Source organism: Glycine soja, chromosome 5, assembly GCF_004193775.1.
Source record: "Glycine soja cultivar W05 chromosome 5, ASM419377v2, whole genome shotgun sequence".
Lineage (NCBI taxonomy): Eukaryota > Viridiplantae > Streptophyta > Magnoliopsida > Fabales > Fabaceae > Glycine > Glycine soja.
The window spans coordinates 36,624,280-36,639,251 of record NC_041006.1 but is presented as its reverse complement, the minus strand read 5'-3'; the positions used below and the strand labels follow the sequence as shown (position 1 = coordinate 36,639,251).

The window sequence follows — 14,972 nt, the reverse complement described above, 5'->3', positions numbered from 1 at the left end:
TTTCATAACAAATTAAATTTTGATTTGAATGTAATTTTGGTTTTCCTAATCTTGGTTTTTTTTAAAAAAAAATTAGAGATATTTAATTTCATATTTTTTTAAATTCATAATTTTTGTCTTTATTTTTTTAAAATCCGTAATTTTAGTTATTCTATTTTAGAATAGATACATTTAGTGCTTCTCTTTCTAACATTTAGAGCTCCTCTTTCATAAAGTAATGTTAATTTTTATGTAAAAATATTGATGGCTAGAGATTAATATTAACTATAATATAAATTAAAACATGTTATTAAATTTGGGTCACATCAAATTAATATTTTATCAATTAAAATTTTTCAAATTTGATGAAAAAATTAAAATTACATATTTTATAAAATTAAAGAATTAAATATTTCTATTTTAAATAGAAGACTAAAATTACATATTTTAAAAAAAACATGAGAATTAAATGGGAACTAAATGTATTTATTTTAAGCCAAAAACTAAAATTACAGATTTTAAAAAATAAAATAAAGAAATCACAATTACATTTAACTCTTAACTGTTTTATTAAATTTAAAAGATTAAGCTTATAAGACACAAACAAAAAGAGAAGATAATAAAAATGTTAGGGAAGGTGTACATGAACATCATTGTTGTTTTCTGTGTTGGGGTCAAAGGCACCGCACTGAAGCGAATCTGGTAAAGCAGAAAAGCGTAGTTGGTGAAATTCCTGGGATCCCCCACTGGACGGAGTTTTTGTTGCTTTTTCTTTCATTCATCTCTTACACTCTACGACTACTCTTCCATTCCCAAACGAAACGCAGCGTTTCTTCTGATCATGGTACGCTACGCCCTTATCAAGTAAACTCCGTTGTGTATAATTAATCACACCGTTTTTACGTTTCAGGCAAGCACGTTGCGGTTATACTTGACCTGCATTCGGAACACGCTCGAGGCCGCAATGTGCCTCCAGGTATCACTCCTTCTTCGTTTCTTTTGGCATCAACAAAATAATCACGTCTTCTGTTCTGTTCTGTTGTGTTTTTCTTCTTCGCTATGCTTCCAGAACTTTCCCTGCCAAGAAGTCGAAAGGCATAACAAGCCCGAGGTTGAACTCAAGTACGTTCTCTCCCCCTCTTTACTTCATTGCACATTTGCTCCATGTTACTGTTCTAAATCTAATTGATAATGGAAAACCAAAGACTGAAATAAAAATGTATTTTAATTCCACATTTAATACGACGATTCGCACCATGTTGTTCTTATAAAAAATCAAAAGTGATCGAGTTTGTGAACTTTGTTGGTTTATGTGCAGAACCAGCCCTGAACTCCTGCTCAATCCGGTAAGATCCATCTTAATTCATATCACCGTGTAGTAATTTCCACTTGGTTTATTAGTGCTGACTGATATGATTTAAGATTACGTGACTAGGTTTCTGAATTGCCAAAATGCTGTATGATATTTTCTTTTCTTTTCCTTCACAGTATGAAAAGAGAAGTTAGGGTGCCAGGTATTCCTTGTGGGCTGTGGCAAGTAGTTGATAGAACCTTTGGCCTTAGGCTAAAGAAAGTAGACAAGTCAAATCATAATTTATGGTTTGGTTTTTTATGTTAAGAATGAGACTGCTGTTCTATTTCTGTTTCTTAAAACCTCTTCCTTCTTCAAACTTCAAATTGGCCAGTATTTAGGATTTTGGAGTCTATCTTTTGCAAAATTTGTGATACTTCACTCCAAACTTCTGTTTGATAACCTTCTTTGCACTTGTGTTGTCTATTGACTTTGTTCGTTCCTTGGAATTTTTCTTCTTGGAATTCTAAGGTCCTTGTGACAACAAAGTTAGAAGACCTTGTAAATGCCTTTTCTTTATATCTTCTTCACATGCACCGATAGGTTGGAGAGGCTTAACTGTCTGTTTCTGCAGAGGTAATAGCTTGGGAAATTTGGTGCAGATAGCCTGCTCTTTGTTGGAAGGAGTGGATTTGTGCTTCAGCACTTGAGTTGATAGTGTTGTGATGAGCTGTTTTACTGATTCCAATTAGAAGAAAAGCTAGTAGTCACTGTCCAATATATTCTCTAAACACTAGTGTTTCTGGATTGAGTGGAGTGATGGACTTCAACAGATACCTTTATTCCACCATTTTCCTTGTGATGGAGGCTTCATGCAATTTATACTTAAGGCGGAATTATGATTTGTTTCCAAAGCAATTTTCATCTGAAAAGGGGAAAAATAACACAAAATGAGACTTGTCTAAAAACAAAGGAGAAAAATCACTGTAACATAAATGAATACTCGCAGTCAGAGAGGCCAGAGAGAGAGATCAACATAGAAGGTTGTTTAGTGGGGAGGATGTTGGATGAAATAATATATCATTAGAAAGACAGGATGCAAATGCTCCTAAAACTAAATGTTTTGTTTTTATTTTTTTGGGATAATAGTAGATATTAATTGAATGCAAAGACATGATGTACAGTTTTGGGGCGCTGAGCGGGGCTAGAGATCCTTTTTTATATGTAAAAAAAAAAAACAAAAAACAGAGAGATGAAAACATCAAGCAAAAGTGGCTGAAAATTTGTAAGAAGTGATGAAAACAAATATTTTAGATGTATGACTAGATTTAAGATAGCCCATATAATTTGTGGTTAAAATTTGAAATACGGCCTAGCATTCCATTGTACACAATGAGATTGATGTTTTATAGATAATGGACAAAATTGGAGGAAAAATTCTCTAAGCACAATCAGGGTAAGATCTGGTGACAAAAGCTGTTGCCTTATCATTGGGCTTCTACGATCTTTCTTTTTAAATGCAATGGAGGAAAATACCTTGGCTAGTTTTGATATTCAAATCATTTTCTTTAGTTTTGAAGATTAAGTAAAAAAACCATGAGTTTGCATGGTTAACATTCTTTTTGCTATTTTGGATAACACATATTTACTTATTGGAAAGGATGAGCAGAAAACAGGTTTTCTGCTGCACTAATATCAAGATTTCTGGGATCTACACTCTTCTATTATTTGGTTTTGCTATTATGTTCATCTGCAGCATAAATAGGAAATGAATGTAATTTCTGTATGTCTTCATTAGGATTAAGCTAACTATTATCATGGTTATTATGCATTAATGTCTTCTTTTAGTCTACCTTTCTAAAAGAGTATACTTCATTAGGATTAAGCAGACTCTTGTAGGTGGTAATTGTGTCTTAATAATTTCTTCTGTTACTCTACCTTCCTAAGGATCATTTTGCATCCATGCTTTATGGAAAAATGTGTGCAATTGTTTTTTCCAGGTTTTGATATGCCGAAATGAGGCCGAAAAATGCTTAATAGAAACATCTATCAATTCATTGCGGATAAGTCTCAAGGTAAATCTTTTTCTTTTTTGTGATACTAATGCTTTGTTAAAATGATCTAAAATTGAGTCTCTGTCCACGATGATGTAACAATTTCTTCCCCTAACCGGAGGCTATTAAATTTTTGGTGTTTTTTTAAGACATGAACTGTCCATTCAGGCTCAGGATATCTTTCATTAACTAAATGATTTTTCTTTATGCTTCTTCCTAAAATTATTACTTTTTATGAATACACCAAGGAGCACTTCGGGTTAGGAATATAATAATCGGATTTCGAAATCAAATAACGCCTCATCTATAAAAATTGAAATATTTTGAAAAAAAAAACGTTTTTTTTTTTCAAAATATTTCAAAAGGTACACAAAATAAATAGGACAATTCTGAAGCTTTTTGTGCAATTTAATTTCTGTTAATGTACTACATATCAACAATGTGTAAAGCTTCAGATTGATGTACTGTCCAGTCTGTACCTCTCTTGAATATTAAAACATGTTCTACTTAGTGTGTTGGAAATTTGGAATAACTAAATAGAAAATAGGTAGGTAGAGAAGGTGAGTAGAATTTGAAAATAATAAGAGAAAAAATAGTTTCACTGTGCTTGGTGGACCACTGATAAGGTGGCTGAATCTGAAGTTAAAATTAAATTCAGCTGGGATGACTGGAATTGATATGCAGGCACTAGGACTGTGCATTTAAACTTTGTGCAACTGGCACCTGTCCAAAAATTAATAAATTTCAATTTAATGCCTTTACTTTTAGGGTCAGGACTGATAATCTTAGAAATTCCAATTTGTGAGGTCCACATATATGATGAATTATGCAAAGTTGCAAATGAGTGTTATAGGGGTTTGCCAGAACAAGTTGTATGTATATATTCTATTATAAAGTTAGACTCCTTTATATCACATTACAGTTTAATTTTATCATCAATTTATCAAACTAATCTTTGAATGAGAGTTTGTTTTCAAGCATCAAATTCACATATAATTTGTCCCTAATTCGTTGTTTTAATTTTATTCTGTTTCATCCTGTGCAGGTGAAGCAGGCTGATGAACTTGAAAACATACTGACCAAAAAATTTCTAAGATTTCTGTCCATGAGAGCCGAGGCTTTCCAAGTCCTGAGGAGAAAGCCTGTTCAGGTTTAGCATTAATTTACATACTTCGATTTCTCTTAGTAACTTGTCTATGATCATTGATGTCATCCTGTTGCTTCTGTTGGCAGGGATATGACATTAGCTTCCTTATAACAAATTACCACTGTGAGGAGATGCAGAAGCACAAACTTATTGACTTTATTGTGCAATTTATGGAGGCAAGAATTTTGTTGACCCTATTACTTGGATTTGCATTTTATTTTGCAGCTTGTAGTAATTATCTAAATTAAGGATACTGTATGATCTATGGAGTGACTATGGAAAACATTAGCAAAGGTTCTATGGAATATGATTCTCCCAGGATAATTGATGCAAAGAAAAGCATAACTTGCAAAAATAAAATAAACTATAAAAAATAGAACAGCATTTTGATATTCTTTATTAGATATTAGATACTAGACCTTATACATTAACTTTCAAATAGGGTAAGGTGTATAACTGTTTTGCTTACAGACTTTTCCTGCCAATTACTTGTACTTGTGGTTGATATTTGCTGTAATCAACTTAGATGTTGAAACAGAGCAAGATGATGTTTTTGTTTGCTTTTTCTACTACCTTCCCAACATTTAAAGTGGCTACTTTCACTGATCTGTTGTACGTTATATAGGATATTGTAAATATTAAATATTTACTGTCTACTATGTTAGTTCTGCCGAATTGTTTGTAATTTAGTATAATAATGGCCTTCAAATTACAGGACATTGATAAAGAGATAAGCGAGCTCAAAATGTCGGTGAACACAAGGGGGAGGCTTGTAGCTACAGAATTTCTGAAGCAGTTTATCTGATGCTTTAGACTAGTTAGAACTTACATATCCGTGTAAATTGTACTATTGCAGGTCTAGTTTTCACTTCACTTATGAAGTGCTTGGTCCTTTGAGCCAATGGTTTGTGTTTTTATTATATTTAACAGAAGTGCAGAATAAATTTTGTAGTTTAGTACAGTATGTAAAGAAAGATATGACAAACCTGCATGTGACGCGGAGAAAATGAAGCTACAGAAGCTAGCAGTTAGCACATTTCCTTTCTCATGTCCCACGGTTCTTCGGTTTAGTAAAAACTTGTTAAAATAAAGGACAAATCAACTATTTGGTTCTTTATTTATTTATTTATTTTTCTTCAGGAATCTTTTATCTTTTAAAAAATTTAACTTGGTCATTTATCTTTTTTTTCCCACTATAATCCTTTATCTTTGAAAAAGAGTCTATTTAAAATTGATATTGTTAATCATTTAAGGATAACTTTTTTTTTTTGTTAAAAGTAAAGTGAAGGGAAAGAGAAGAAAGCTGAATAAAAAACGTTCATTTTTAAATTATTAACCACGTAAGTCTTAAATAGATGGAAGGATCAAGTTGAAAAAAAAGAGATAAAAAATTAAATTGAACAAAAAAAAAGATAAAGAATCAAATAAATTTTTAAAAAAATTAAAGAACTAAACTAAAAAATAAGATAAATAATCAAATTAAACTTTTTAAAAGATAAATGATTAAACTGAAATAAAAAAATAAAATAAAAAATCAAATTAAATTTTTTAAAAGATAAAAGATTAAATACATCATTTAATCTTAAATAAAGTAAGTCATTAGTTTGTTTTTCCAAATGAAACATATCGTTGTTCCATCTTAAATGAATTTCACTTATATTAAATTTGACAATATATTTAAATCCAAGCATCTTATAGTTTTCCAATGAAAGAGGGCAATCTTTTAGCATTGCATTTGTCGCAATAATGGGAAATAATGTTGCAAGGATCGCGATATTCAAAGATCTAGTGAAGCACTGAAGCTATGCCAGCAAGGTGAGCTGCGATTGGCTGTTATGATGCGAAGACAACAGAAGCAGTTCTCTGTTGTCTCATAGCTTCTGTTCTTGTTTTACTATATTGGGTGGATAGACTTAGTGAAGTCCATATACCTGACTTGCAAAAAGCTATCTTTTGCATGCAAGATATGTTTTGATAACGTGAGTGGTTGTACACAAGATTTTGCTGCTACATGGATATGTTTTTTCTTTTGCATGGAGGATACCTGATGCAAAAAATGTGGGAATACAATAGCAGATATTTTTGCCTTCTCTTACTACTGGAGATTCAGTTTCACTAAGGTCTTGAAAGAAGAAGTTCCTGTCAGTTCCAGGTATTTGTATGTGTATATCTCTAGCGTTTATGGCTGCAACATTTGCGTGTAACATATTTTTCGTTTAATTGGGCGAACCTTAAGGTCCACCTCTGAGCATGTAAATACAAACTTGTTTACATTTTGTATGTAACATGATAGGATCTCAATTTGATTTTCGATAATTTAGTTAGACTTGGAGAGATGTAAAACTGCATGCTTTCCATGGTAAATATGAATATCATTCTCCATTCTCCTGCTTTGAAATTTTAATTTGGCTTTTATACAACGCATTTCTTTGTCGCACCTCGATCAAGTACTGTAAAACCTAGAAGGCCTATTTTTATACACATGTCAAAAAACTGAAAAGCATAATATGGACGACTAGGAGCTTTATGATTACGGTTTTACAATTTTGTATAACTTATCCCATGTACGGAAGAGATTGGTTCCCCTAGGTCCTTTTCCTCCCATATAATTGGCTTTCCAGTTTTACACCATTCATTGCTTTTGACTAATTATTATTTATTATCTATGATAATATATAATTTCTAAATCATCATGAGGGATACAGACATGTTAGTAACTTTTGTATTTAATTATCACACACTGGCTAGTTGTGATTATTTTTCATATCCATACCTTCCTTCCTAATACATTTTTTTCCTCACACTTAGTTATGGTTTGATTGTGGAATGAAAGAGAAGATACAGAATTGACTATTTAAATTAAAGTTATATAGTAAAAATATGAGACTCGATATTTTGAAATTTTCTTCTCAATTTTTCTCTAATTAAACTCAACCCCAAACCATAGCTTAATGTGGTTTTGGTTATGTTCCATTATCTATTAAAAGGGTATTTTGTTGAATTTGGGGTTACATAATTTGGGAAATTATTCTGAAAAAGAAAAATTAACTAGTACTCTAAAGACGCCAAAATTTTTTTTTGAAATTCATTAGTTTTTTTTATCTTTCTCAAAATATTTTCTTTTTTTAGTTAAAAATAAAAAATTAAAAAAAATTATGCAAAAGTGTAACACTTAATTTTGTCATCAGTGTAAATGTGGCATAGTTGTTTTTTTGTTTTTTGACTGATGGCGTAGTTGTTACTAAATCTATATTTATTAACTTTTTGTACGAGTTAGATCCTTTAAAAAGTGAGTAGTACAAGAACAAGGCATGGAAAATTATTTGTAAACTAGGAAAATACTGTACGATCGACAACAAGGCATAAAAAATACAGTACGAGACAGGATACGACACAAACAGAAACACGCCAAATTTTTTAAAAATTACTACTTGATATTGTATAACTGTAAAGTAATATATAAAGTTAATCTATAATTAAATTAAAAAAATTAAAATTAAATGTTCATCTAGTTCAGTTGGTAGAGCCCAAGGTTCTTAATATTGTGGACGTGAGTTTGCCCCATGGTGGACGACTTTTTTTATTAATATTTTTAAATATAAAAGAAATTTACAACAGAGAATTCATGTTTTAAAATTGAGCATAAGTTATTATAAACATAATAAAATTTTATTTAACTTTTGTGGTGTTCTAATGTGTTAGTATAAAAGTTTAAAAAATAGAAGTATTTTTATAAATATGCGATTAAATTTAATAAAAGTATTTTAAGTGTCAATACAGTATCTGATATAGATATGCATCCGACTCTGACATGGTTATTTAGAAGCGTCCGTATTTCTAAGATGTTTAATTTTAGTATACATGCAAAAAGGCGTTTCATGTCTCTTCTTTTCATTAAGGTATAAAACACATTGTTTTTTTTTAAAGGGTAGCTGTAACTATAAGATATCTAATAATGGTATAAAGTTAAAAATAGAAAAAACTCTACTTGGATAACTATATACTGTTATGGTCTGATAAGTATCTTCTGTCTCAAGCATATATTGAAAATAGCTATACAACCTCTAAAGATTATTTATTTATGGGATTGAGTGCTGTTATTTCCTCGTGGTCTAACATAAAATTTAGTTGTTACGTTTTCTGTTGCATTACAACATCGAAGAATAGCTCACATTTTCAATCTCTAACAGGCTAACAAAAAGGAAAAAAGTTGGTGACAGAAGTTATGATGCCAATAAAGCTAGCTATCGAGCCATTTACCTTCCTATAACTTTCTCTTTATTGAGTTTTATTCTCATTTCTCTCCTTGGTAACTTGGCATTGTCAGCAAGAATGAATTTAAGTGCAAATGAGACTCTATTCTTGTCTGTTGATAAAATCAAAATTTTCACCTATAATGTGTGCACTGTTGCTCCACCCAATATTGTTTCAGATGGCTTATGGGGTGGCCAACTTAATGGACGGACTCCATTCAAATCTTCACTCCCATTGTTTGAGTTGCAGGTGCTTGTAATTTTTGCTATCACCCAAATCTGCCAATTCCTCTTACAGAGCTTTGACTTCCCTCAATTTATTCCACAAATGATAGTAAGTATTCTTCTTTTACAATTTTTTATGTTTGAGCCATAGCCTATATAAATTAAAATTTCCTTGTTCACATAGTTAATTAATGTTTCTAATAAAATAGAGAACAAACTAAATTAAAAGGATTTTCCTTATGGTCTGCACATCATGACCTAAAACCAATCCATCATATATGACCAAAGTGATATGATAGATCATAATAAATAGTAGGTCATTATAGAGCACACGCATATATATAATATTAGGCGGCCAAATTATTTTACTAAACGAATTGACGTGTTTTCTTTTTACTCTTGTATAGATGAGTGCCATGCACCTGTGTTTTAACTTTTATCAACCTTAAGAATTTAACACCATATTTACTTATGCTCCCCTTTACACTACTTTACTATTAGCCAAGGTTTTAAAAAACGAGTTGCAACCATAACTTCAGCCATAATGTTAAGATTTTTGGAGTGTCTGTAACCGTAATTGTAGCCACATCGGCTGCATTTGTTCACAATTTTCCACAATATTATAGAATGAGATGAAATTGGGACCAATTTAAGATCTTGATATTGTCTCTTTTACTTCTTTTCTTTCTCTAGGTGAGGTCACCCAGAATATTTGTCACGTGTAGCATGCAATGTAAAAGTTGATTAGGGAAAAATGATAATTTCTCATATTTCATCCATATGCCACTCTTGCATCTAGCTGAATTATTAAAATTTTGCCCTTTTTTTTGTCGTGCAGAATTTTTCATATTAATACAAATATTAAGTGTTGTCTCTCTTGTTACTTATAATTTCTGATAAACTCCATCAATTTTTTTTAATATGCAAATGTTAGCTTGTTAACGGGGGATCGAACTCATGATCTTTTCCTTCTTCCCTTCTCCCTTAATTATCCAACCCACTTTATATCTCCTTGTTAAACTACACCAATGTCATGTCCTCTTGGAGACACATAGGAAGACTCATTAATTGATTCATAACTTGTTTCCAATTGCAGGTTGGCCTGATTCTAGGCCCTGCTGTTCAGGTAGAGATGCTGGACAAATACAAAAGGAAGTTGTTTCCATTTCCAAGTCAGGACACACTTGCAACAATATCATCAATTGGTTATGCACTTTTCATCTTTACAAGTGGTGTGCAAATGGATTTGAGCATGATAACCAGGACAGGACACAGGGCATGGGCCATTGCTATTATTGGATTGGCTGTGCCGATACTTATTTGTATTCCAACCATAATCAGCATTGAACGTTTAAGTCTTCCTGTTGAATATCAAATCTTTAATGCTACTGCTATAGTTCTACCAGAAACTGTAATTTCATTTGCAGTAGTTGCTTCCCTCCTCAATGAACTTAAAATCCTTAACTCTGAACTTGGCAGGTTGGCGTTATCCTCAGTACTGGTGAGTGACATATTAAGCAAAACCATTATATGCGTTGCCAGTATCTTTATGGATGCCAACGAAAACCAGAATATTTTTGTGCTCTTGGTATCATTGATTGCCTTTGGCATCTTTGTTCCATTATTTTTTCGACCAGCAATGTTTTGGATCATCAAACGTACTGCAGAAGGAAGACCTGTGAATGATGGTTATGTCTATGCTGTCATCACAATGGTATTTGCATTAGGTTGGGTTGCAGTTCAAATACATCAAGAATTCATCCTAGGAGCTTTTATGTTGGGGTTGGCTGTGCCAGAAGGACCTCCATTAGGATCTGCATTGGTCAAGAAGCTTCACTTCTTTGGTAACTGTTTCTTCTTGCCAATATTTGTCACTTGCAGTATGATGAAGGCAGATTTTTCCAAGCACTTTTCATCAAAAGTAGTTATGATCACTGCTTTCAGCTCTCTTTTCATTCACCTTGTCAAAGTAATAGCATGCACTATACCTGCCCTCTTTTGCAAGATTCCCTTCAAAGATGCCTTGACTCTTGGCCTCATTTTGAACGTTAAAGGCGTAGTGGAAGTCGGCATCTATGGTATCTTATATGACGAAGGGGTAATATATTTACTTCCACCTTAACTTGTCTTTCAATAAAATTAAGGGTAAATTATACTTACAATTTCACACTTTCTCAACTTAATTACGTCCCTACACTACTTTTTGTTTTACTAAGTAACCCCAAAAATTTTTTTGTCATTGAACACACCCTCCCCCCTCCCTCTTTTTTTTTTCTTTAACTACAGTTTTAGACTCACTAGTCACGGTTCCAGATGTGGTAAAAACAAAGGTACAGAGGGTTTAGTGATACAAAAAATATAGGAGTATAAGTTGAGAAAGCGTGAAGCATCAAAGGATAAAATTTAATTTACCCTAAAACTAACCATAATCTTGAGTTTGAAAAGGCTTATCACTATCTTCTATATTTAATGCAATATAAAATTTCATTTATATGTGCATGCAGATTATTAATGGTCCTACTTATGGAGTAATGATGATCAACATAATGGTCATTGCAAGCATAGTGAAATGGTCTGTGAAACTATTGTATGATCCATCAAGAAAATACGCTGGCTACCAGAAAAGGAACATAGCGAGTTTAAAACCAGACTCGGAGCTGAGAGTAGTTGCCTGCCTTCATAAAACACACCATGTATCTGTTGTGAAAGATTTCCTTGACCTTTGTTGTCCAACAACAGAAGACCCCATCACTGTGGATGCATTGCATCTAATTGAGCTAGTCGGAAGGGCCTCTCCCATTTTCATTTCCCATCGCATTCAAAGAACGATTTCATCAAGTGGCCACAAGTCTTATTCAGATGATGTCATTCTTGCTTTTGACCTCTATGAACATGACAACATGGGTGCAGTAACTGCACACGTTTACACAGCCATATCTCCACCCTCCCTGATGCATGAGGATGTTTGTCATTTAGCATTGGACAAAGTGGCATCTATTATAATTCTTCCATTCCATCTAAGATGGTCTGGTGATGGTGCCATAGAATCTGATGACAAGAACATGAGGGCTTTAAATTGTAAGCTCTTAGAAATAGCTCCATGCTCAGTTGGAATCCTTGTTGGTCGTTCTACCATTCATAGTGACTCATTCATTCGGGTAGCAATGATTTTTCTGGGCGGAAAAGATGACCGAGAGGCTTTGTGCTTAGCCAAACGAGCAACGAGGAATCCAAGGGTCAACTTGGTTGTGTACCACCTTGCTCCTAAGGAACACACACCAGACATGGAGTATATACGAGATAATGAGGCACTAAAACATGTTAAGAAACCACACTTGGGAAATGTAAGTTATCAAAAAGTCATAGTGAATGGTGGACCAGAGACATCTCTTCTTCTTCGCCAAATAGTAAATGAACATCACTTTTTCATAGTTGGGAGAACACATGAGTTAAACTCACCTCAGACGGTTGGGCTTACAACTTGGATTGAATTTTCAGAGCTAGGTGTCATTGGTGATTTGCTTGCTTCATCAGATTTTGAAAGCAGACCGTGTGTTTTGGTAGTGCAGCAACAAGTAAAAGAAACATCATAGTAGGTGGAAATTCTAGTAGCCAAACAACATGGTTACTCTTTTCACTTGTACAAATAATGCAGATATTCTTTTTATGTTGCCTGTGTTGTATGGTTTGGAACTTCATTTTTATTACATTAACTATTTTTTTTTTCCAAATGATCATTTGTCCTTTATTTTATTTTTGGCTTAATAGTAAAATTTATCTTCCTAATTTATCTATTATGTTGAATTGATCTTCCTATTTTTTAATTCATTATTCCTATATTTCAAAATATTACTTATCCTGTAATCATAAGAAATATATTCTTTTATTACATTTATTTGCTTATTTAATATAAAATATAATATTAATATAAATATTATACAAAAATAATTTAAAATTCATTTTTTTAATTTATTATATTTTTATAATCTTATATATTATCTTTTAAAATATAATATATAAGATAAAATTTTATTTTCACATAAATTAGGATATATATTTATATAAGTTTTATTTTTAAAAATAAAACTTATATAAATATTATAATTTATATGAAAATAAAATTTAATCTTATATATTATTTTTTCATTTTTTAAAAAATTCATTTTGTTCTTTTATATGTTTAAAATATTCAAAATAATGTTTTGTCAAATTAAAGTTGATACTGTTAAGTAGTATCTGGAGACACTAGCCATCACAAAATTAAAAAAAAAAAATCAAAATTTCAAATTGAAAATGACACCCTAATTCCCAAATTGAAAAACACAAAGTGGATGATGTCCATGGTGAAGACTTAGTTTTTTCTTCTTCTTCGAGCTTCTTCCAATGCGATCGGTGCAACAATGCTTCCCTCCCCAAAGCGACGTCGCTGCAAATGGTCTCATTTCTGCGTCCCATTTCCCCCAAGGCCTCTGTCTCACTTTGCAGTGGTGCTTCTTCTACAAATTATCTTCCTCAAAATGACGACGTCGTTCTTGCTGGCACACGACTCGATAGAAATCTTGTTGACGAACTTTCTGTGTTGTTGTTGTGTCAATGGCGCGTGGAAGGGTTGCAGTGGTAGGTTTGCTTTTCGCCATTGGAGGAGTCAAGGAGGAGGAGGTTCTGTAGCTTGAGGATTGAAGGGAGACAGGTTGTCGATGCCATCGAGGAGGATGAGGTTCTGCAGCTTAAGGTCTGACGAGAAATTTAGGCAATTGGGTTTCTGGTGTGGTGAGTATTGGATCGAGGTTGGGGTGGCGGCGCGGTGGTTGTGCACTGCGGCAACTTGAGGTCTGAAGAGAGAGAAGAAAGCAGGAGAGAAGGAAAGAATGAAGAGAAAAAAAAACACGGTTTTTAATGTTAATACTTTTATTTCATTTACATCATAACTTTAGATAAACAATGGATCATTTTAAATTAATTTTTTTTTATCCTAATAAATATTCAATTTTATTTCTAATCAATTTTTATTTTGTGATGAGTTTATAATAAAATAATTATTTTATTTTTTATTCTAATATTTATGTTGAGTTTCTAATAAATTAATAAATTTTATTTTTATTTTAGGATAAATTTTTATGTCTCACGGAACAAATCCAAGAGATAGCGCCGAGATGCATGTTTTTTGCAGATGACATAGTCCTCCTTGGAGAGTCGAGGGAGGAGTTGAATGAGAGGTTGAAAACTTAGAGACGAGCTCTAGAAACACATGGCTTTCGCCTAAGCAGAAGCAAATCGGAGTATATGGAATGTAAGTTCAACAAAAGAAGGAGGGTTTCTAACTCAAAGGTGAAAATAGGAGACCATATTATCCCTCAAGTCACACGGTTTAAATATCTTGGGTCTGTAATACAGGATGATGGGGAAATGGAAGGGGATGTGAATCATCGCATTCAAGTAGGATGGATGAAATGGAGAAAAGCATCAGGGGTGTTATGTGATGCAAAGGTACCGATCAAGTTAAAGGGAAAGTTTTATCGGACTGCGGTAAGACCGACGATTTTGTACGGAACAGAATGTTGGGCGGTCAAGAGCCAACATGAGAATAAAGTAGGTGTAGCGCGGTCAAGAGCCAACATGAGAATAAAGTAGGTGTAGCGGAGATGAGGATGTTGCGGTGGATGTGTGGTAAGACTCGACAGGATAAAATCAGAAACGAAGCTATTAGAGAGAGGGTTGGAGTAGCGCCTATTGTAGAGAAGATGGTGGAAAATAGACTTAGGTGGTTTGGGCATGTAGAGAGAAGACCGGTAGACTCTGTAGTGAGGAGAGTAGACCAGATGGAGAGAAGACAAACTATTCGAGGCAGAGGAAGACCCAAAAAGACTATAAGAGAGGTTATCAAAAAGGATCTCGAACTTAATGATTTGGATAGAAGTATGGTACTTGATAGAACATTATGGCGGAAGTTGATCCATGTAGCCGACCCCACCTAGTGGGATAAGGCGTTGTTGTTGTTGTTGTTGTTGTTATTATTAATATAG

General features: G+C 32.9%; 2 protein-coding genes across 3 annotated transcripts; both read left to right on the top strand.

The window, feature by feature from the left end:
* Positions 1 to 605: 605 nt before the first annotated feature.
* On the top strand, positions 606 to 5,586 carry LOC114412895 (actin-related protein 2/3 complex subunit 4-like). 2 transcript variants are annotated; one of them, XM_028376999.1, is made up of 8 exons: positions 609 to 823; positions 890 to 955; positions 1,049 to 1,101; positions 1,298 to 1,325; positions 3,271 to 3,345; positions 4,370 to 4,474; positions 4,558 to 4,647; positions 5,187 to 5,586. In XM_028376999.1, the coding sequence occupies exons 1-8, from the start codon at positions 821 to 823 to the stop codon at positions 5,274 to 5,276; spliced, it is 510 nt and encodes a 169-aa protein (XP_028232800.1). In that variant the 5' UTR covers positions 609 to 820; the 3' UTR covers positions 5,277 to 5,586. The 2 variants fall into 2 exon arrangements, with proteins under 2 accessions (XP_028232799.1, XP_028232800.1); XM_028376998.1 differs by having other exon boundaries at positions 606 to 823; positions 890 to 1,101.
* Positions 5,587 to 8,803: 3,217 nt separating this feature from the next.
* On the top strand, positions 8,804 to 12,599 carry LOC114411359 (cation/H(+) antiporter 4-like). The gene is made up of 3 exons (XM_028375063.1): positions 8,804 to 9,058; positions 10,046 to 11,047; positions 11,454 to 12,599. Exons 1-3 carry the CDS (start codon positions 8,804 to 8,806, stop codon positions 12,540 to 12,542), a joined length of 2,346 nt encoding a protein of 781 aa, XP_028230864.1. The 3' UTR covers positions 12,543 to 12,599.
* The last annotated feature ends 2,373 nt before the right edge of the window (positions 12,600 to 14,972 follow it).